This window comes from Myxocyprinus asiaticus, chromosome 4 (genome assembly GCF_019703515.2).
Source record: "Myxocyprinus asiaticus isolate MX2 ecotype Aquarium Trade chromosome 4, UBuf_Myxa_2, whole genome shotgun sequence".
Lineage (NCBI taxonomy): Eukaryota > Metazoa > Chordata > Actinopteri > Cypriniformes > Catostomidae > Myxocyprinus > Myxocyprinus asiaticus.
The window spans coordinates 28396964-28420309 of NC_059347.1; the positions used below are offsets into that span (position 1 = coordinate 28396964).

A 23346-nucleotide genomic window follows, 5' to 3' on the forward strand; every position below is an offset into this window, starting at 1 on the left:
AGGGAAAGCGACAGAGCCCGTAATAAAACACGAAACAACATCGGCAGGGATTTTTCATAGGTGGCGACAACTCCAAGAAAGAATTTAAAATTGACCTAGAGATGGAGTTTTTCCTTGCTCGACAGGTAAAATATTTTATTGGACCGATTAAATTAAGAGACAGGTCTGGTTCGTTGGACTGTCTCGTAGCGCGGTAGTTCGTTAGATAGCGTTAGCCACTCAAATGGGGCATTTTATTATGGATTGTGGTACTGCAGTGCTTTCAATTTCATTTTCGAGGAAGGACAACGGGGGGAACAATTTTAACTTTATGCTGTTAACAATGCCAATCTTTAAATCAATTACTACCTTGGTCTGTTTGCCTGCTAACTAAATAAAAATGTCCACCGTTTGCACCGTTTGACTTCATCTGATATGACTAGCAATCGTTATGTCTAATGTCATCGTTGCCTAACTTTTGTAATGCTATGTATTTTAATTCAATTGTTTTCAACAACTCAAAACAACAGTGGAAGATATGCTACTTACATGCTATTAAGACATATTTTTCGGATATCCGTCTTTGTCTTCCTTTCATTATTTTTATTTTTTCATTTTATTTTTTGAGGGGAGGGGGCAAGTTTTGTTATTGTTAGTGACATTCGCTCTGATAAGTTGATTGTCTGTATCCATGGCTACACCGGTGGTATTCAAACCATCAGATTCATCCAATGCCCGACTGATGTAATTATATTGTAATGTAATTAACCAAAACAGTGTTCCTCCGCAAGTAACTCGCAGTTCTATGCTTCAACTGCTAGAGGGCCAAAAGTTACATAATGTAGCTTTAATCTACTGTACCATCTGTTGTACAACTGTACCATGTTGTACTGTCAGAAATATTTTACAAAAATGTTATAATGTTGTAATAACTCTGCTGGATCTGTTCTTTTACTCCGGGGTTGGGGGGGGGGGGGGGGTGGCTGCATGGATGGGCAGGGTGTTTGCCCAGAACTGAACCATACCATCAACAGGTGCTTAAATTGTGTACAAAAAGTATTAATTCAAGTACTCAAGTACTCATTTGACAGAAGTGTTCCTGACTGAACTGAATTAAATGCTGATTTCTACTCTTTAGGAGAAAACAAATACATTTCTAATGCTTCAGCATGCCTACAGGGAATGTACAAGGAGTTTTCTGGCCACAATGAAGTTGAAAATGTTCTGGTTCTCAAACATGAGAGAAGCACTTTCATGGATGGGTTATGAGATTATGACAATTGCAAATAATGCAATGATATAAACAGGTGAAGTGTGAATATACAGAAGAATTGGTAGAGGTTATTTACAACAAACATGCAGAAAACATAAGATGTGACAACAACAGAGGGTAAGCGACACAACACAACACAGAGCAGTACATTCACAAAATGCAAATAATCACTAACAGCAATGAAGGGATATATTATAGCACTTCACTGGATATTTCCTCAAGAACACAGAGACAGAATGAAGGAAAAGAAAGACAAATTGTGCAAATTGACTTTTCTAGATCATGAACTATTCTATTCCAATTCCACTGAATTTTGGAATCGAAAATAGAACTCATGAGACTCATGAGTCAATGGTGTCAATACGAAAAACTTTTGAATGTGACGCGCTGACGAGTAATGGAAATTAGCTACCCATTAACACCAGAAATTCCTGAAGAATCTCCTCTATACAAATTAGGACAAGTAATTAAATTAATAAAAAAAACTTAAACAAAAAAAATATGAAAACTGCCCATTCTTTTGGCTCATTCCCTCAGCAACAGCAGCTGTAAGCGGTTTGTTATAAGTCAATATAGTTGGAGATTGACAACTGGAGAGAAGAAATGGAAGATTAAATTGCTTGGTGTAAAAGGATAAAATAAAAGGATTTATAGAAGGCTTCTGAATCACCTTGGATCCCACAATACGATAGGTAGAATTGTCACAAGATTTGGGTCACGATACAATATGTGCTGAGATTACTTGTGTGGCAATAATGTGATAAACTTTGGTTCATCAACTGTTTTAAGATTTATGATATTAATAATACTTCACATCAGTATGATTCTAGATAGATAGATAGATAGATAGATCGATAGATAGACCCTGATGAGATTCCCTACCAGCAAAGGTGCCCTTGCTCAGGCACTCTTTGATGCGGTTGGCACGACGCACATGGAAGGCTTTGGTGATCTCCTGGTTCATGAAGCTCTCACGGTTCAGCACATTGGCCACCATCATCCGCAGGTCGAAGACTTCTAGGAGCTCAGCGATGGTGGCCACCTGCATTAGGTCCCCACGACTCTCATCCAGGTGACCTGTGTAAAGGTACTGCAGTACTGCCTGAAAGATCAGAGAGAAGGGAAACAGTTAAGTATAATTTACACTTACTGGGCAAACATGCTTCCTTTAGTTTGTCTAAAATCTTTGACAAAATGCACTGACGTTTTATAAGGAAACTCAGTGCTAAAATTATTTCCTCATCCACTGTGAATGTTCAATGTAGCTAGCTATTTACGAGCACTGGCCACACAGAGGTCACTGCAAAACCAAGCAACTTCCTATTGGTCAATGCTGCGAATTTGCGGGTTAAATTTCACCAAACTTACACCCCACTCGAAATTCGTGTAGGGAACTTTCTTCGCCACTGGAAGTACATCAGGCGTAATTCCTGATTGCGTGGATTCCCGTTGAGATGACCACGGAATTTAACAGGGCAAAGGTAAATGTGACCAATACTTTCTGTTTTAGCATGACAAATGACTCAGAGATTTCATATATATACAGTAGAGTGAGCATCACCAAAACTTGTTTGGTACAGAGCATGAAATATTTCTGACTGCTTTCACATGCATGGTTTGCATTGCATGATTCACTGCTATAGATTGTGTCACCATCTAAGTTTGTTCTTACCTGGAAAGGCCCTTTCTGAATGAGATCATCCATGGACACCACTGTCATGAGTCTCGGCCGACCTGTCACAGGGTCATCCACCATCTCTAAGTATACCCCTAAGAAACCACGCCCCCATCCTAAAAGAGCCCGTCCTGCTTTGAGGTGTCCCATAGAGCATTGGCTCCTGGCAGGTAGAGCGTTATCACTCTGTGAAGTCCTCAGGGAGCCTTGCTGCAACATGAGCAGCCTGTTGGAACCCCTGGTGCCACCGTCACCCTCCTTATCAATGTCCAAGCTCTTGGTACGCCCAGCCTGTTCTTTAGCTCCCCTTCGGCTCTGCTCATCTTCCTCGCTCCCCTCTGAGCACTCCTCACCCTCCTTTTCCTCCCCAGTTGCCCCAAGATCCAATGTAAAGAGGTCACAGAACTTTGAGCAGGAGGTGGCCAGGTACACCTTATGGGCAAAGACACAAGTAGCCCCGCCCTGGAGAAGAAACAGCACGTCTGCACACAAAGGCTGGCAGAAGAGAGAGTCTGGACCTTCTCCATCCATGGGAGGTGGCTCAGGGATGCCCACCACCGGTCGAGGTGGTCTGGGGGGAAGGAAGGGGGCCTGGAGCAAGGGACGCTGGACCTTCTTTAAATGGGACTTCCAGAACTGAAGGTGGCGTCGAGAGATGAGAGCAGCACGGATAGCATTGTCAAACACATCCTTGACACCAAACTGAGCGACAATGCTTGTTTCATAGTATGGAATGCCAAGTTCCTTAGCAACCTCATGGCCTCGCTCTGGGGGAAGGATGTCTGTGGGTTTGATGGGTCTATGAGGGGGAAATATAGAAGCATTGTTAAAGACAAACTCATAAAATAAGACAGATAACAGAGTCAAATTTGAAAATGTATATGAGCTAGCAAAGACAAAATCTTTTTAGCCACTTTTCCACCAACAGGCCAAATCACTGTGAGTAACGGTTCAAGTGGCATTTCCACTTGAAAACAGTTTGGTACAGTCTAATTACAAACCATTCCCGACCCCGGATTTCTCAGCATGGTTAGCTAACCAAAGTCAGGACAGAGAACAGTGCTGGTGACTCACAACTGGACGGACTGGGCAAGTGACCAATCTAATCTTGATTTTGCAGCACCACAATAGAAAACTGTAACTGTGTGAGCAAGTACGGATTGGTTCACAATGGCAAAAATCAACAATGGAATTTGTTCTGTACCATGGTGGAAAAGTACCTTTTGTTTTAAGAGTTATAAATGCATAAGTGACTACAAACATACAAAGACCAACAAGCAACTTTGTCTCAAGACTGAACATCTTGAAACTTTTTCATGCTGAAGTTTAAGCAATGGAATATGTGCTACGTGTTGGTGTAGGATGTAGTCCTTACTTGGCCAAGGGCCGGCGAGCCCTGTTAACAGCATCCAGATCAGCGTAACGCAGGTCCAGCTGGCAGCCCACAAGGATGATTGGGGTGCGGGGGCAGAAGTGCTTAATCTCAGGGAACCACATGGTGCGGACATGGCGCAGGGAATTGGGATTGGCCAAAGAGAAGCACAACACTACCACATCTGATCTAAACACAGAGAGAAAGAAATCTGGATGTATTGTCTAAAAAAAATAAATTAAAAAAAAAAAAAAAAAAAAAAAAATGGACCTTCAATAAAAAACAAAAAACAAAGAAAATACTGCTCTTGGAATAAAATCTGTGAAAAGCAATGAATAAAACAGATGAAAACAGACAGTACTACTCTGATCTAGAAAGTTGTTTCCTCACTTTTAAAGTGGCATAAACCCAGTTCAAGACTTCAAATCAAAACGATTTGACAAGTGTTAGTTATGGCACTATTATATACAAAAGTGATATTTATAAACCATTATTTTAGTTATGGCTTTAACAATCAGTCATAATGGGATTTTTGCATGAATACAGATCCAAAGTTCACCAGTTCACCATTTACATTCAGTCTATTTTCTCAGAGGCATAAACGAACTTCAAAAGGAAACAATCAGCAAGCAGCCACATAGAGTAACGTTTGTGTGTGTGCTTTTCCAAAGAATAAATATTTCCAATAAAAGCATGCACTAGGATATAGTATAAAAAGCAAGTCGTGAAACCCCTCTCTTGCACAAGTCTTTAATGTATCTTCTCTGACTCAGTAAAAGCCATTAGTTTAATAATAGCGAGTTGTCTAACCCCGTCGTGTGAGACCAGCATACACAGGAATGACTAACGGAACACTGTGTTGTTGTTGTAATGTAAACACACTTGCAATAACGGATTACATCACATGAGTTATGCAGTTAAACTGGAAAGTGCTCACATGCATGTTTACATATATAATATGACAAAGTGTATGTTTCTCAGACAACATTTCTCAGATATGTTCTTGCTTTTTGATAGTGTACAGTGAAATTAAAGAGTCTCAAGACCCTTGTTTTGAAACATTATAGCATCTCAAACATGTTGTTTTAGTATTGCCGCAAATCTCATGCGTGTTGCCTAAGCTTTGCAATTTCCTATTAAATTCCATTAAAGCTATTCAAAACAACAAAATATAGACCTAAGTGGACAATTAAAAAAGGGTTTAGTGTTTGGAAAACACTTGATTTTCCCATGCATGATAAGGTTTATATTAGCACTCAGTCAAAGCCTCATTACTAAACCTAAGACAGCATTTTTAGCCATACTAAGGTATATGTTCAAATAAGCTTACAGCCTACAGGAGTCAAAGTCGACATCTGTGTGTCTGTGTGTGTATTTGCACGTGTATGTTCATGAACATGGGAATGTCTGCAAGAATATGTGGAATTGGGTCAGAGATAAGACAAAAAGTAACACACAAACACGGATCTATCCACAACAATCATTTACCATCTCCCTCAGTGAATAATAACGGCATGTGCTGTAAAAGCAAATGTTGAGGGTCATAAAGGACTGTGTTATGTAATCAGTGTTTGTGGTGTTCTATAGAGTTATGTAGAGCATGTCTCAAGTTCAAATTCCTGACTGTGCGTCTGCCTGACTGAAATGTAAACACAGTCTTGATAACAGACACATATCTAAAAATCTAGAGGGCATTCGAGATGACTGTCTTACCATTCTAAGAAAAACAAAGGAAAAATGTGATCTATAGCTACCAATGTTAACTGTGATTAGCTGAAAATTAAGCTATGGCATGGCATTAGATGGTAAAACCATGGTACTTTGATATACACCATGGTATTGAATGCTTACCATGTTACTTCAAGGTATTTCATACTATAGTGTTGCAATGGTACAATGTAAAGACATGGTAGTACCATGGTAATTGTTGGTATTTTTTTTGAGTAATCACTAACCATTGTGGTAATTAAGGGTTGAATGTGTAATTTTTGCAATCTGTTTGTTTGAACGGACATAACAATATTGGTACAGCCAATGACGTGAATTTGTTTAAAGACATTATTTGGTAACTGTCTTTGCAATTATGTTAAGTACCACCAGTGGCACTATGTAGGCTATTTGATGTGCAGGTAATGCATGTGTACTTTGTGGCAGCTTGGTGGGCAAGGATCTGGGTTGGTAATGATGTCATAAATAATCATCAGCCTTTAACAATGTCCCCAAAAAGTATGTGGACACTTACACAACATACAAATATAGCAATTTCATTGCATTAGATAACAAAATACTCAACACGGTGGCATTTATTTGAAAGAAAGACAGCATAAAATATCACACAAACACACACAAAATGGACACTTTCTGATTGTCAAACTTAGTGGAACAATGTTATGAACAAGATATGTGGTTACTCTACTAGCTAGGACACCTGTGTGAACTTGAGGTAAACTGAATTCCTACATCTACTAGAAATTAGCTTGATTAAAAGTGATTGCAAAAATGGAAAGAAAATTCATGTTAGTTCTGAGAAAAGGTCTCACATTATTTGTTTTCGGATGCATCTTGGTTTGATATTTTATCTAATGCAAGGAAATGTATACAGTTATACTGCCCTGCAAAGGCAAAAATGCAGTGACTACAAATGTGTCAAAATTGAGTTCTAACTGAAATCGGGTCTCCGAGACTTTGATCTGTCCTATGACTGTGACAGATGAGTTATGCTCAGATTCAGAGAAAACTGAGTGAAACTATTTTATAATCCAGATTTCCACAAAAACCTTTAAGCCATTTTTCTCATTTTCTTAGTGTTGGTGTAGTAACTGCATTTTGGGTTTGTAGGGCTGTAGAAGTGTGGCTTAAATGTCCAAAGACTATTTGTGGCAACTATATACGCTTTCAGGAACAGTGTCAATCTACCTCTTTCTAACTCATCTCTCTGCTTGGCTCTACCGCACTGCCCTGCACCACAGCACTGCCGCTGATCCACTGATCCTCCACTGCCCTGTGCTGCACTGGGAATAAGAGCCTCCATGTAGTGCTCTTTAGCACATTACCTTCCCAGCTGAGAGGATTAGGGCAATAACCAAACCTTGGCAGAACAACAAATGTCATAGCCAAGTGCAATGAGGGATCAGAACAAACAAATGAAAGACTGATCTGAGCAATGGTGTTCTGGGATATGAAGTAAATGTGTATATCAATGGATTGGTAAAGGTTGAAGCCGTGGCCTAGCAGTTCGCACTTTGAGCTGTGGTGCTCATACGGGCAATGCCAGTTTGTATCTGACATGTCATGTTTCCCAATCCCATTCACCGTGCTCCCTCTCTTTACCTTCCTCTGAATAAAAAGTGGCAAACCATCCAAAACATAATGAAAGCAAGGGATTGGTGAAGGTCTAGCTGGTGTATGGGGCTTATAACAATGTATCGTGTAACTGACCTGCCGTAAGCAAAGCGCCTGTCTTTGTGATGATCTCCAAACGTGTCCCACAGCCTGAGGGAGACACTGACCTCATCCACCACGTCTCGTGACCTCTCTAGCACCTAGACAAAAGATTCAACTGTTCAGTAGGATTTAATTGTACCAGTGCAAACACATCATACTGCTTTCTTTGCAATATTTACATCCGAAGTAACACACAGCTAATATTTTATATACAAATAATTATATGAAAAAAATATTTTATATTAGCAATAGTAAAGTTTGAAAATATACTGGTAAACAGGTTGTACTTCTTACAGTAATATGTAGCCTATGCCTCTGTAGCTATTCCACTATTATGGCATGACTTCCAGCAAATGAGATGTATTTATGTCAACACTCAATGCTCTTTACAATGTACACAATATGCCAAAGGCCTACCCACCTCCTGGCACACACGGTATTGGTCGATGGCCCAGACAGTTGGCACGTGGGTGGCAAGCAGCTGGTATTGAGTAAGGGTGGCATTGCAGGCACGGGCACAGATCAACCGGGTCTTACCCACCGCATTATCACCCACCACCACACACTTTATGGTCTCCACATTAGGTCGCTCATAGTCTGTGTCTATATCCATTGAGAGGGCCCTGAGTGACATACAGAGAAAGAGAGAGATAGTTTAAGTGATGCAGATCATTATATTATTGAAAACTGTTTATCTTCAGTTCTATTTTACAAAAGCTGGTTCTAGTCTCTTAATTTAATTGGTTTAGTGGTGTTTCAAGAGAGCTGATATTTCTTGTTACAGCACTGGGACGAGTCACTGTTTGCATGACTTCACTTGTCTGTGTCTGCAGTGTTCCAGACAGGCCGCCAGTCTGTGCATTGATCGTCGACATGCAAAGGTTGACACTGCTTTGACTTCTAATATTTTTATTGGCAGTGCATAAATAAATAACTAGCTATATTATGTCTAAAATGTAAGTTACTCAATAAGAACTTCTTGTTTATAGAACTTTAGTATCATACTTGCAATTATGCTGTTATACTGTAGTAGTACTGATATTCAGTACAACAGCACTCTTGCTAGTGATATTGCTTAAATACAAACTTGAATTGTAATTTTTTAGGAAACATTTAAGTGTAAATAAGTGTAAAACTAACTTGCTCAATGATTAATAAAAAACACGGTCCATTCACAATGTGGTGACTCAAAACAAAGGTTCACCATAATGAATGGCATCATAAATACTGACTACTCATTCACCAAATGTTCAAAGTTTAAACAGAAATCTGGGTCAGGTGCCATTTCTGTCTGAGGAAGGAACAACAAAGACAGCCAACACAATTCTGCACTTGCCTACAGTCCATACACCCTTTGAATGTGTGTAAGTTTCAAAGTCAGCATCTAGCAATTTTTTTACCCTTTAAGAACAAATACATCTAGCACATTTTTTATTTCTTTTTTTTACCCTTTAAGAACAAATACATCTAGCACATTTTTTATTTCTTTTTTTTACCCTTTAAGAACAAATACATCTAGCACATTTTTTTTTCCCCTTTTTCCTTGGAGTGTTGGCAGCGGCAAAAATTTATTTTGTGCACCGCCCCCTCTTGGTAAATCACACTTTTACCCAGAAAATTGAAACAATGAGCTTTAGCACAAACACGCAAATTAACATTGACTTACAGGCAAGGGTGTAGATTTGGCTTGAACATTGGGGGGGGGGCTTACAGTATGAAGAATTTACATGTTTCCATTGATCATGGTATAAATATTGGGGGGGGGTTGTACTTGCTTGTTTTGATTATTCAAGTGGTGGATTTCAGGTCATGAAATTCTGGTCTCAATTTCATGAAATTGTTTATTATTATTTATTTTTTTTTGCAGACTTGCAGTTAAAATGAGGTAGTTTGATTATTCTTTTCTACTGGTAAAAGTCCTTCGCTCATATGATTATGATATAAGGTTTTAGATCCAATTTACTGATTTAGTTGATCTTCACATTCGCGAAACATAATAATAAGTATCCATAAAGTATACTTTTTTGTATTGTCGCAGTCACAGTTGTTTACAATTATTTTGAGTTGTTTCCATCACTTTACGGTGGTCCAAGAGAGAGGTGGATTACATATATGCTCGTTTGCTCTTTTTGCATTCCCGTATGTCATCCTCGAATTTTGCGACCTGAATTTCTCAACCCATATTTAACAACCTGAATATTGAGACCTGAATTTCAAAACCCCAAATTTCTATGAGGTAAATCCATACAAAATATTTTCAAATATTTAAAATTAACAGCAACATTTTTCTATAACATCAAATTACACTCTTTTTTCAAGATCATGAATTTGGAGACCTTTTCAAATTCAAGTTCTGGTTACATTAATCTGATGCCATTCTCTCTGCAGAAAGAGAAAAAAAAAGCTTCTCTGCTGAGGGATGCAGCTGAAACAAACCATTAAGAGACCTGCGTGCCAACACATATTATGACCGTAACTCAATATCCACAATATCCAAAGAGGTCTTAAAATGTAATTAAAATGATTTTAGGTTTAAAGAATTACTTCGAACAAACACGCAAACAACAACCTTTGCCAACAAAGTGCAGTGCATTCTTGTGATACAGCTGAAGTGATACAGCTATCTACATTACAAGACGTCCAGAGCTCTGCTGTCCTAGTCAGCTAACGTTCCATAAAAAGAATTCATGAAAGATTAATGCGGCCACTTTTTATTGTTCCATTGACAAACACGTCACAATTCAGGCCTCAAATGACAAGCTGGGGTCTAAACATGGTCCAGTTCATTCACTTCACTCATAGAGAAGCATAGAGAAAGGTAGCGATACTGACCAAAATTAGTAATGTGTCAAATTTACCCATAAAAGGTAAACAGAGATGGCTTTTATCAAAAGCATGGGAGCTCAGTTTAGTTCCTCACAAAGGAGACGTCATAGCCTGCCTTGAGATTTTGGCTCTGTGAAGGTTTCAGAGAAGTCAGATCTGAATGTTGTCAGTGGTAAGGATGCTCTGGAGGAAGCTTCTTTAACTCAGGTTGCATAACAAGAGCGGTGTGTCATGTCAATGAAGCCAAGTGGTGAATGTTACTACATCTTTGTGCTATTTAACTGTAATCATTATGGTAGTTCTAACCGTTGTGTGATAGTCACCAAAGTGCTGTGAAAGTAAAAATTCCAATTATTGCATAGCCTGTAAAAAAATTAATTAGTTGGGAGACCTTGACCTAATTTTCATAGACGCAAACCCTGTCTTATCAGCAAGCAAAAAGAGAGGCAGTGAGTACAGAGGTGTGGGTGTGAGCTTGTGCACTTGAACCTACTAAGCGCAAACCACAATGCTTCCCGTTTAATTCTCTTAGGGCCATTCACACAAAACGCTTTGTGTCGATTTGTCGTTTGTTTTTCTATGTGAACATTCGCTAGTTGGACATCTTTGACCGTTGCGCTGTGTCTCACTGTTTTTGAAGAAACTGTCCAACAATTCACATTAGAGAGCATTCATTTTTTAGAGAAAATCAAACATAAACTGTGTTTTTCCTTTTCACCCCTTGCCAAGCACTCCAGCTGGAAGAACAATATACATTGGCGGCCAAAAGTTTGGAATAATGTACAGATTTTCTGTTTCAGAAGGAAATCGGTATTTTAATTCACCAAAGTGGCATTCAACTGATCACAAAATATAGTCAGGACATTACGGATATATAAAAAAAAAAAAAAAAACAGCACCATCACTATATGAAAAAAGTCATTTTTGATCAAATCTAGACAGGCTGCATTTCCAGCAGCCATCACTCCAACACCTTATCCTTGAGTAATCATGCTAAATTGCTAATTTGGTACTAGAAAATCACCTACCATTATATAAAACACTGCTGAAAGCTATTTGGTTCATTAAATGAAGCTTAACATTGTCTTTGTGTTTGTTTTTGAGTTGCCACAGTATGCAATAGACTGGCATGTCTTCAGGTCAATATTAGGTCAAAAATTGCAAAAAAGAAACTCAGTCAATCATTGTTCTGAGGAATGACGGCTATACAATGCTTGAAATTGCCAAAAAACTGAAGATTTCATAAAAAGGTGTACACTACAGTCTTCAAAGACAAAGGACAACTGGCTCTAACAAGGACAAAAAGAGATGTGGAAGGCCAGATGTACAACTAAACAAAAGGATAAGTACATCAGAGTCTCTAGTTTGAGAAATAGATGCCTCACATGTCCTCAGCTGACAGTTTCATTGAATTCTACTCACTCAACACCAGTTTCATGTACAACAGTAAAGAGAAGATTCGGGGGTGCAGGCCTTATGGGAAGAATTGGAAAGAAAAAGCCACTTTTGAAACAGAAAAACAAAAAGAAAAGGTTTGAGTGGACAAAGAAACACAGACATTGGACAACAGATAATTGGAAAAGAGTGTTATGGATCTGAAACCCATTGAGCTTTTGTGGGATCAGCTAGACTGTAAGGTGTGTGAGAAGTGCCCGACAAGACAGCCATATCTATGGCAAGTGCTTCAGGAAGTGTGGGGTGAAATGTCACCTGAGTATCTGGACAAACTGAAGAATTCGCATTTTCATGCATATCGCCACCTACTGGTCGGGGCTGGTAAAATGTGGAGAATTTTCATTTTTGGGTGAATTATTCCTTTAATCAGCTGCATATTACAGACCATAAACTTAGCTACACAATTTGTCAACTTCTTGGCCTGCGGCGAATCGATTGATAATTTTTCCTAGGTTTCAAAGCTTCCGCAATTGTAGGTTGTACCTGTTTGTTGCCTTTCGCTGCACATACCTGCCATTCACCATGATATCTGTTCATATTGGATATTGGCCAATTACATCAACCCAGAATCCGAAATTATTCCAAACTTCGCTTCTTTTGCCCTTCCCCACAACTCACCGATTTGTTTATCTGCCATAACATTATCCACAACGAGCAAGCTGGCATGATCTGTGTTACCATGGAAACAAACAAGGCTTCCATGGCAACGCTGATTACACGAATCAGTGACACCTGAACCCAACAGAGAGAATGTAATGACAAACCAGAACAAACCAGCAGACTCACTGAGGCCGTGACCATAAATGCACAAAAATTTGGATCTTAATTGAAATGTCGGCTAATGTAATATATATTGAGAAAAAAACATGCTGCCCAGTAATTGATGTATTGATATTTTATGATATTCCTTGTAAATGATGACAATTTTCCTTTAAGCATGTTATATTTTTTCAGTCTCTCCTTAAACAGTACATCTCCTTATAGCTCTTGCTTAACACGCAACAATCATGAACCTGCAACATTAAAAAAAAAAAAAAAAAACTTACATTTTGTGCTGTTTCTTACCAAAAACCTGTTGAATGCCTTCAGAAGACTTAAAATACAGTGCATGAGCTGTATGGCCTATTTTAATGATTCATTTGGGTCCTTTTTTTATGCTTTAAATTGAGGTACTATTCACGGTCATTGCATGGAGAGGACAGACCTTTTGTGTTCTGCATATAGAAAGTCATACAGGTTTGGAACAACATGAGGGCAAGTAAATACCACAATCAATTTTGAGTGACTAACTTCCTTTAAAAACAACACAGAAAATTTGGTCAGAGCTTGTAGAAACCAAAGTATACAGCATTCTTTTCTCTGGAACACACACAAACACAACAAACAAATGTGTATAATGAAAGCAATGATACCAGTGGCATGGATGCCTCATGTAGCGTTTAGCGGAGTCAGTTGAGTGAGTCAGTGTTGTGTCATGGGAATGAGATGTGCAGTGTGCCACACTAGCACTTGTTTAGTGACAGGCAGTGATAGAAACAGTGGGAGGTGAGGTCTGAGAATGAGCAAGAGAGAAAGAGAGAGAGAGATGAAACGCGTGGCAGACGCCCACTCCATTCACAAACACTGTTCGGCCCACACAACTGTTCGTCTGCTGTATTCAGTCCTGCCAGCCTGGGTGTGTATGTGTGAATATGTAGGTAGAGAGAGCAATATCACAGCATGTGGACTAAAAACCAACAAGCAAATAAGACTGATATTGAAAAATAAACTGTTTGATATCCTACAATAACCTCATTTAAGCTTTCTCTATCAGTGTCCTGTATTTCTTGTGGCAAACACTAAATTTGAACAATGATTAAAAACACTTTCAGAATCTCCTCACTAGAAGAGTATCAAAAGAGAATTCTTCAGTAAGTTTGACTGTTCATTCCCACTGTCTGTCTGTCTGTCTTTCTATAGAGCTGGGCAGTGAAGACTTGCTCACCCCTCCCATACCCCTCCCATACTCTCTGTGTGTATGTGTGTGTGTGTGTGTGTGTGTGTGTGTGTGTGTGTGTGTGTGTGTGTGTGTGTGTGTGTGTGTGTGTGTGTGTGTGTGTGTGTGTGTGTGTGTGTGTGTGTTACATAACAGCTCCAGTGGCAAAGGCTGCTCTGCCCATCACCACATAACCAGAATCCACAGCAATCCTTCCCTCTCAGAGAGCACCTGTCCTAAAGCTAATGACTCCAGACCTTCAAATAAACGTCCTTTTGCAAAAAACACACTAAAATACGCAAACTAAATCAAGCACATCCAAAGAAACACAAGCTGGATGTTAAAGGTGCACCAAGTAATTTTTTCCTCATTAAAAGTTTAACTCCTAAAGACATGAATTGTAATTTGGCAATATATGTAAGAAATTATGATCACTCACATTAAAATGAAGACTCCAGTCATATCAGTAACCTTATAAAAGCTCTTTTATTCTACATGGAGAGGGTCCGCACATGGGGGCTGCCATGTTAGAATCACAAGACCAGCACAATACTACTCGCTTAATCTCAGTAACCATTCTGTTATATGACACTTACACTCATTGATTAAAGTAATCATGGCTTACCGTGAATACTAAATTTCTACAATGGCATCTGAAACTGAACACTATTGATTTTAAATGATGCTGCATCCAAGCCGCTAGGTGTCAGTGTAAGTCCAAGATGACACAAAGACAAAAGTTACTGAGTGCATCTTTATCCCATGTTTGTCATAGTGACCTTATTTCTGCTGTTTCCATCAAATCAATAGAAAATTCATGTCTGGTGTGTGTCTTCCTGTGCATACCGTATCTATATGGGTGTTTGCGAGGGCACATTTTCAAATGTTTAAAGAGGGGGCATGTAAAAACAGGCTCTGCCACGCGTGAGATGAGCGCAGACGACTTACGTAACGCAGTGGTCTCCAGACTGCCATTAAACAGGTGAAAGGGGAGCAGCGTTTCAGAATAATTTTCTCCAAACACTGGACACCTCCAAAACACTTTTCTTATCCATACAATGCCGTTTCCTCTTGCAAACACTGAGCCTGTCAATGCACAACTGCAGCGTACAGCACCATGAAGTGCTTTGAACTACAAGGAGTCAATGTCTCTTAGTGGATCGATCACATTTTATAGCCGTACACCAGGCTACAAAGTCCTTAAGAGTACTGAGTCCTACATATCAGAGAACAAGTTGGATCTTTCCCTTATTACCATCAGTCATTGGGGAGTAATGGAGGAATTAACCACTAGATCAACTGTATCAGTGTGTCTGCTGGCAGTTTAATTCAGTAAAATATTTAAAGTGTTAGTTCACACTCATGTTGATACAAACCTGTTTTACTTTTTTTCCCCCCATGAAACACAAAAAGAGTGTTCGCCTCAGTCACCATTCACTTTACATCAGTGCATAATATTTTTTTTTTTTCATAAAATGAAAGTGAATGGGTCATATGGGTTTGGAATAACATGATTAAATGAAGACAGAATTTTCATGTCAAGAGGAATCTAATTTTCCTTGATATTTTGACAAATAAGAGGTCTTTCTACTATAAAAACATACTGTGAATTTCAGAACTCAAAACTGAATCCCCAATGCAATAAAAGCATTTACTGAAATCAAGCGCCAAAATGCCTCATTCTCTACTTCAGCAATATTGTGATGTCACAAAGGGTACTCATTAATTCATGACCACCTCTATGGTAACAACATCAACGCCTACTTTACACCATCGCACCTTTGGACCCACCCACTGGGGCTCAGTTCATACTCAGAGAGAGAGAGAGAGAGAGAGAGAGAGAGAGAGAGAGAGAGAGAGAGAGAGAGAGAGAGAGAGAGAGAGAGAAGGACAAACAGGCCTAGTGTGGCCTAACTATTCCTGAACTGCCCATCTGTGCTATTTGTAATTGTTGGTGCATGTAAACACACTTGATGGATGTTTTTGACAGGTTTGATGCATTTCCAGCGATGTGCATTTTAGTGCATGCCGATGATACTGGAAACTGGATGTGTGCGTCTTCATTGTGCTTTGGACTATGTGTGTGCGTCATGTGGATGTGTCTTCAGTATATTTCAGCGTGGATTGCATGTTTTGTCGACTTGTATCAGCGTGATTGCTTGTGAACCAGTCATAAAACAATTCAAGCTTTGTTAAGGAATTGTTATTGAAGGATGGGGAAACACTTGGACCAGATCAAAATGTATGTAAACAGTTCCATTCATGAATATTTCATATGTCATGACTGCTTGATGGTGCTTATGGTACTGACACACTGTTTACACTGTGCGCGTTAACGTGACGCAATGGCTTGAGGCTGATCAGAACAGTTGCTGTTTACGTTGACGTTTAAAGTAGGGATGTGCGAGACTAGTTGACTAAATGGATCTGATGCTGCAAGTCGACGTTGGAATTACTAGTCGGTTAATATTTTTCCCCATTAAACTGTTCAACATTTTTACACATTTACATTTGGCTTTATATTTTTACAGAGGCTGCACTTAAATTACTGTCATATTAATGTTACACATTTTAAATAGAATTAATAATACAAATACTATTTAAAAACAGGTTATCTGGAGCAGATCCAAAGTTTAAATTTCACCTCAGGTTGCACGAGCTGCTTCCCTCTCTCACTCGCAGCGTGCACAGGAAAATGTCCTCTAGCTAAACCAGGAAACAGCATAGTTAAGTAGCTATGAAATCACATCGGTGGCGAATGGCTTGAAAGTCGGATGTTTTCACATTTGAGTCTTCTTTAAATCTGTGCGTGCTTGGAAGTTATTTTCCCATCTTAGGTGAGTCAAGTCCCATCTTTCACAGGACCATAATTTTGCTCATGAAAAAATTTATGCTTTTGAGTAAGTAGCCTAGAAAATGACTGTTTTAGGCTAGGAATGCCATTTTTTAATCTGCTGATTAAGACGGCTATTTTCAACGAGGTGCCGACTGCTTAAAGGGTTAAACTATCTTTTATTCGGTGTGCATGTCATGTTTAGAATATATTAGGTTTATTGTAGGCTACATCACAAGCCTATTTTTTATTTCCTATAGCGATTTTTTTTTTTTTAACATCGTAACTGTTATTGGTTAACGTTCTTTACAGAACAGCTGTCATATCAGATCAATGGCTAATGCATGACTGCACGTCGTGAAATATGCTAAACTTTTCAGCGCATTTTTTTTTCTCTCGTAGATTTGGCTTACCTGTTAATTATTTTCAACAATGTCCTGACTGTTTTAATATGTTAAGTAACTTTTACATGGTGAATTCCGTTTTGAACAGGGTTAGGGTTGTTCTATTGGTCCTGCACTATTCATTCAATTGTTTTCAACAAATAAACCTGTATTCGCTAAAGGTGAATGCATGTCATGTTCTATATTTAATGTTCAATGATGATAATGCAGCTTTAATTTAGCTTCGGATTTGGAATAGATTAAGTATTTTAAATGGGTCGCATAAACAGTTTATTTGGACTGTTTTCTGAAGTCTGGTTTCTTTTTAGACTAGTCAACTCTGAAAGTTTCATTTAAATGTCAGTGAAATTGGTTGTTCCGCACATCCCTAATTTAAAGGAGTAGCCGAGGCCAAAACGGAGAGTTCAGACAGAGGGCCTGAGATGGGGTGGAAAATGTAATGCAAAAATAACTTTACTAACATTATCAGTGGACCTCAGGGAAGATAATAAAACTATATAAAAAAACTCAAAAATGATCCCACCCTGGGCTGCAAGGTCTCACATCCCATCAACTTTGAAAACAAATGTTTGTATATGCTTAAATATGTGGGCCCCACAGCTTATAAAAGGCCCCCTAAACAGGGCCCTGTGACTTTGAGGGCCCCCAGCCCTCTTATAGGACCCTTTTGTCTCCCTGTTTCTAATTACATTTTTTGAGCCACTCTTTAATCTTATAACACCGCCTGGTGAAAGTTTCCATGCTCTTCTGGAAGTAGAAGTAAAATAATAAAATAATAATAATTTCCAAAATAGCTACCTTCATATTTTGATGCACTCGTCTTTTTTATGTTAAATTTTTGATGATTTTGATAAAGAAAAATTACCAATAAAGTGTATATTGTTACTGATATTTCAAAATGAGTATTTATTGAATTCAAGCAACAAGTGCTTTAAATTTCATTATTTTATAGAAAAACAAGTTTAAAAAATATAATTTTCTGACTATTATTTCATATGTTAGGCTTTATAAGGTTAAGCTTTATTCTTTGTATGAAAAGTGCTGTAATAAAACAATAATTATACTATTAATTGCTATAACTGCATGTTTGCCCTGCATTACAAAAAATAACTCAGCTTAGGTGGTTGGGGAAAATAAAATATTGATATTTTACTTTGTGTGGTTCAAAAGTACTGATTAAACTATATGTAAAGTTTGTTGAGATAAATTGTAATGTTGGTTTGACAAAACCTTGTCTGAAAGTTACAAATAGTTTTAAATGCTTGAAGTTAGAAATTTTTACAGGTTTAACAGAAAGAAAGAAAGAAAGAAAGAAAGAAAGAAGAGAGCTTCTTAAGCAGATTAAATGGCTTGTGTGTAAATTTTGACAGCTGAAGATTGAAATTACGAACATTCAAAAACAGACTCGTAGCTCATTTAAACATTGTCAATGTAATGTAGTCTAGGGGAATTTTGGACACTTTGAAAAGGCTTAAATGATGCCTTAACCGTTTTTTTTTTTGTTTTGTTTTTTTTTTGATGGAAGAATAATTATGGTATTTCCCAGAAAATGACCAAATGACCACTATTTTTGAGCCCCACACCTTTCAGCCCTTCAAAACTCTCACAATGGAGGGTAAAGTCTTTGAAGGAAAGAGGGTGTAGGGATGATCACTTCTGAATGGAACGCACCCTATCATTCAGATGAGTTAGAAAAGATATCGCAGTGCGAGCCAGAACTGCCTGAATTTCACCAAACCCTTGCATAGATACTGTAGGAGCCAACTGTATTTGTTAAATTCATCAATATTTAAAGTGTTTGATTAACTTAAAATATTTCATAATTTATTTTGGCCCCTTTAAATATATGCATTTTGTATGCATAATTTGTAGTATTTACATTGAGTTTACATTATGTATAACACACGTTAAGATGGTACTGTCTCTTTAAGAACAGTGGCCGTTCAGCAAATGTTTTTCGGTTGAGTGGTTTCTTAACCACATCCGTGCTGTTTTAATTAATCTGACTGTAAATAACAGAACATGTATTAAAAGAGACTTGGTTTGCGTAGATCTCAACTTTAAAAGATAATTGGACCTGGGGGGCCCTAAAAGAAAATTGGCCCCAGGGCCCTTGCTAGTCCTAATCTGCCCCTGGTCAGGGGTCATTATGGTGCGTAGCGAGATGACAGCAAGCCCAGGAGCCCACTCCAAAGTCACTGATGTCCCGCTGCGCATCACATTTTCCCTCCCGCATATGCGGGGCTGTAAACATATGCTTAGAAGTAGAGACTTGCAGATGTTTGGGTTTTTTTATATTGTATCGCACTGTACTCGTGCTACTACTGAACCTTAAGGTCCTATTTTACAATCTGCAACGGAACAAGTCGTCTTCACGGATGAAATGGTCCCACAGCGCATGCTTCATTCCGTTTCATTCAGACTGAGAGGAAATCATTGGTTTACATTTTAACAGCGCCCTCATGTGTACATAACATGCTCTACATGTAAAACCCATCAAATTACCTCTCTGTTGTTTCTTGAATTAAACTCTGTTAATTTTTAACTGAATTATTAACGGAATATTTTAACTGAATTGTAACTAAATTGTCAATGCCGAGTCTGTTCCAAAACCCAGTGAGCTTCCCCCGGAGGCAGCATTTTAAGACATCATAGGCATGCTCCCAATGCGAAGGCTGTTCCAAAAGGTAGGTATCTTTTTTTTTTTTTGTCACTTTCTTCCCTTTTCTCCCCAATTTGGAATGCCAGATTCCCAGTGCGCTCCAAGTCCTCGTGGTGGCGTAGTGACTCTCAATCCGGGTGGCGGAGTACGAATCTCAGTTGCCTCTGCGTCTGAGACACACATCTTATCAAGTGGCTCGCTGTGCATGACACCGTGGAGACTCACAGCATGTGGAGGCTCATGCTACCCTCCGCGAACCACGCACAATTTACCACACGCCCTATTGAGAGCGAGAACCACTTAATCGCGACCACGAGGAGGTTACCCCATGTGACTCTACCCTCCCTAACAACCGGGCCAATTTGGTTGCTTAGGAGACCTGGCTGGAGTCACTCAGCACACCCTGGATTCAAACTCGCGACTCCAGTGGTGGTAGTCAGCGTCAACACTCACTGAGCTATCTAGGCCCCCAATTATGCTGCCTCTTAAGATATCTTGTTTTGGCCAAATTCTAAGTTAGCACCGTATGTATCCTTCTCCCGGGTAGGCAATCCCAGAATGCACCGTGATGAGCTCGGCACAAAAATAAATCCAAGAAAGTGAGAGAAATTTTGATTTTGATTATAAATATACTTAATATATATTCACTACTGAAAAGTATAGATAAATAATAGTTTAGTAGGACACAAAAACGACTATTTTACCCAAAATGTGTGTGAGCTGTTCATACTTTCGCTCATTATAGGATTGCATCATTTCTCTTGCGTCACCTGTATTGACATCAGTTGCGAGTCGAATCTCCATTGCGCTGTGCGTTAGGAGCACTATTTTAATGATACACGGAGCTGTCGCATATGTAGAGTTTTCCAAATTGGTGTCTTATGAGGCCTCATTTCAGTAAGGATGCTGCCATAGAAGACACCGGCCTATGTAGGCAGGAGACAGTGAGGCAGCTCACTAAGTTTTGGAACAAACCCATAGATTTAACCACTAGAGTCATATGGATTACTTTTATGTGCCTTTGTTCTTTTGGAGGGTCAAAATTCTGGTCACCATTAACTTGCATTGTATGGACCTACAAAGCTGAGATAGTCTTCTAAAAATCATTGTTTGTGTTCTGCAGAAGAAAGAAAACCATACACATCTGGGAAGGCATGAGGGCGAGTACATGAGGAGAGAATTTTCATTGTTGGGTGAACTATCCCTTTAAGGGTTGCTTAAGGGTATCTGGAATCAGGGTTGCTTAAGGGTATCTGGAATCAGAAAAGGCACGAGAAAGAAAAGAGAAAAGTGACTCACTTTCTATTTTAAAACTTCATTGTGTTTCAATGAAGTCTATGGTGAGGCAGACAGAATATAACAACATTTTAACTATGTGGGGTCGATATCTGCTGGTGCTTTTCAACCATCTACCTGATTGCAACTACAACCATTTTCCAGCTGGCTTTAAGAGGCCCCCAGACAATACACATTCAAGCTCATGTCAGCAAGAAAGACATCTTAGCAACTCATGCAAACACAGAGAGATGTGCATGAAAGTCAAGATAATTCATTACAACGTAACCATCCAATTAGCATTCACCAAGAGCTTAGCCTTATAGCACAGTAGCCAACACGCGTCACTGGCCTCAAGGACCTCAGCAGTCAGGTGCACTTTATACGCCACTGAGCCTTTGCTCTTGAGAGAACTCAGCAAAGAGTGACTCATTAATGTTGGTCATGGAAAAACATAGTCTCCAGACTTCAGCTCTCAATGGACCCACCAAAGTGAATTTATTCAAATATTGCTGATTGTGGGAGCTTATCTGAGAGCACTTTTGCACTGATGATCGAGCAGCATTCTTGCATGTTTGAAGATTATCAACATTTTGATTCAGATAAGGTGAGGGTAAAATAAAGTTTACATATGCAAACTTGTAATATTAAAAAACTCACATTAAAACTGCAATTGCATCACAATTGTGTTATCAAGTTATCAAATAGACAAAGAGACAAACATCTCTCGCTCATGAGGATTCGTGGAAGAACTTAGCATATGTCTAAAAAGAAACAAAACCCTGCACCAGGGTGTCATTTTGAGATTACTAGCTTTAAGATGAAAGGGACTTCCAGTGAATGAAATGTGAGTTCATATAAGAAAGAGAGATGCAGGGAAACAGGAGCCAAGTCCTGCGTGCCACAGAATCACAATCTACCGCTGGAATTGAATAAAATCGCATAAGAAATGTAATACACTGAAAATTGAGAGGATGCATAACAACAAACTGCCCAAAGCGAAGAAGTGGAGAGAAAAAGCATCTCGCGTTATGGATGGGCGGTGGTTATTGTGTTTTTATCGAGGGAACTGTTCAGTTGTGATGCAGCGCTCAGTGTAATTGGACGTTCAAATCAAACACGTTTTTGCGTCCGCTCGCGTTGTATTCCCAATTAATTTCCAACGTAAACACGCGGTCTTCGACCGTTTTTTAAACGCCGTGTCACGTTAAAAAAATAACTCCAGCTGTTAAAACGCGTCTCTAGACAACTGCGTTGTGCTCTATTCGTTGTGTTTTTATCATAAGTACGCGTTCGGTGTGAACGGCCCCTAAGAATGCAACAGCGGCAGGGAATCCGCAGATAAATGCTGCAAGATTGTTGCGAGGTGAAACATGTGACTCGCGTCGCTGGTGTGCAAAAGTGAAATTTCACCACCTTACCTTCCGACGCTTCCAGAACTGACCCACATGCCAGTTTGCTCGTGGTTCACTCCCGGCTCCCGTTTAACCGGGCGCAGGAGATCAAATAAAAGCTTTGAATGATTAGGATGACTCTGGAAAAACTCTCGACTTGTTTTGTGTTAAACTCGCTGGGGTGTCACGGCTGTCACAAAGGCAGCATCTTCCTGCTGAGCCGATAGATTCCCTGAAACAAGTTTTCCGAATGCAGTGAGGAACCTAAACTGTAAATTTTTCTACACCTAGACTTCCCACACTCTCACTAAGATGCCTCTTTGTCCTGGAATTATTGACATTTATAGGTGAGCTCTCATTTTGGGGCGTTCGCAGGGGTGTTATTGTTTCTCCAGCTGATTTAGCCAAGGACACGCCCCTGCTTTTGCGTCACGTAAACTGTACTCACCCCTGAATCGCGGTGACAGACAGCCAATCAAAAACATCCGAGCCATTGGCCCCGCCCCGTCTGGGAAACTCGCACTGTTAACCCACCATCTACCAGTCATTTGTTTGTAGGCACACGCGCACTGACTGGCGGACCGATTACAAAACGTTTTCTCCGGCAGAACACACACTGGTTCTCCTGTCACACGCTGAATCACTTGAGGCACCGGATATTCACAAGATATTTCTAACGTTATCTGATATGACGATAGCGCAGACGTTACTTCAGTCTTCTGTCACATTGGGTGTCATCACTGGCAATATGACAGACAGTAACAATATACTGTATGATG

General features: G+C 39.3%; 1 protein-coding gene across 4 annotated transcripts in view; it reads right to left on the reverse strand.

The window, feature by feature from the left end:
• The window catches only part of LOC127439668 (rho-related BTB domain-containing protein 1-like), a 40721-nt gene extending 17785 nt beyond the window's left edge, over positions 1 to 22936 (reverse strand). For 2 of the 4 annotated variants that reach the window (XM_051695910.1, XM_051695908.1), the window contains exons 1-7: positions 22595 to 22936; positions 21039 to 21151; positions 8165 to 8366; positions 7738 to 7841; positions 4303 to 4488; positions 2925 to 3726; positions 2135 to 2354 (exon numbers count right to left, since the gene is read on the reverse strand). In XM_051695910.1, the coding sequence (XP_051551870.1) occupies positions 2135 to 2354; positions 2925 to 3726; positions 4303 to 4488; positions 7738 to 7841; positions 8165 to 8366; positions 21039 to 21085 (1561 nt within the window). In that variant the 5' untranslated portion in view covers positions 21086 to 21151; positions 22595 to 22936. Of the gene's footprint in view, positions 1 to 2134; positions 2355 to 2924; positions 3727 to 4302; positions 4489 to 7737; positions 7842 to 8164; positions 8367 to 21038; positions 21152 to 22594 lie in introns of those variants that run through there. The other 2 variants (XM_051695909.1, XM_051695911.1) reach the window with 2 other exon arrangements.
• Between the last annotated feature and the right edge of the window lie 410 nt (positions 22937 to 23346).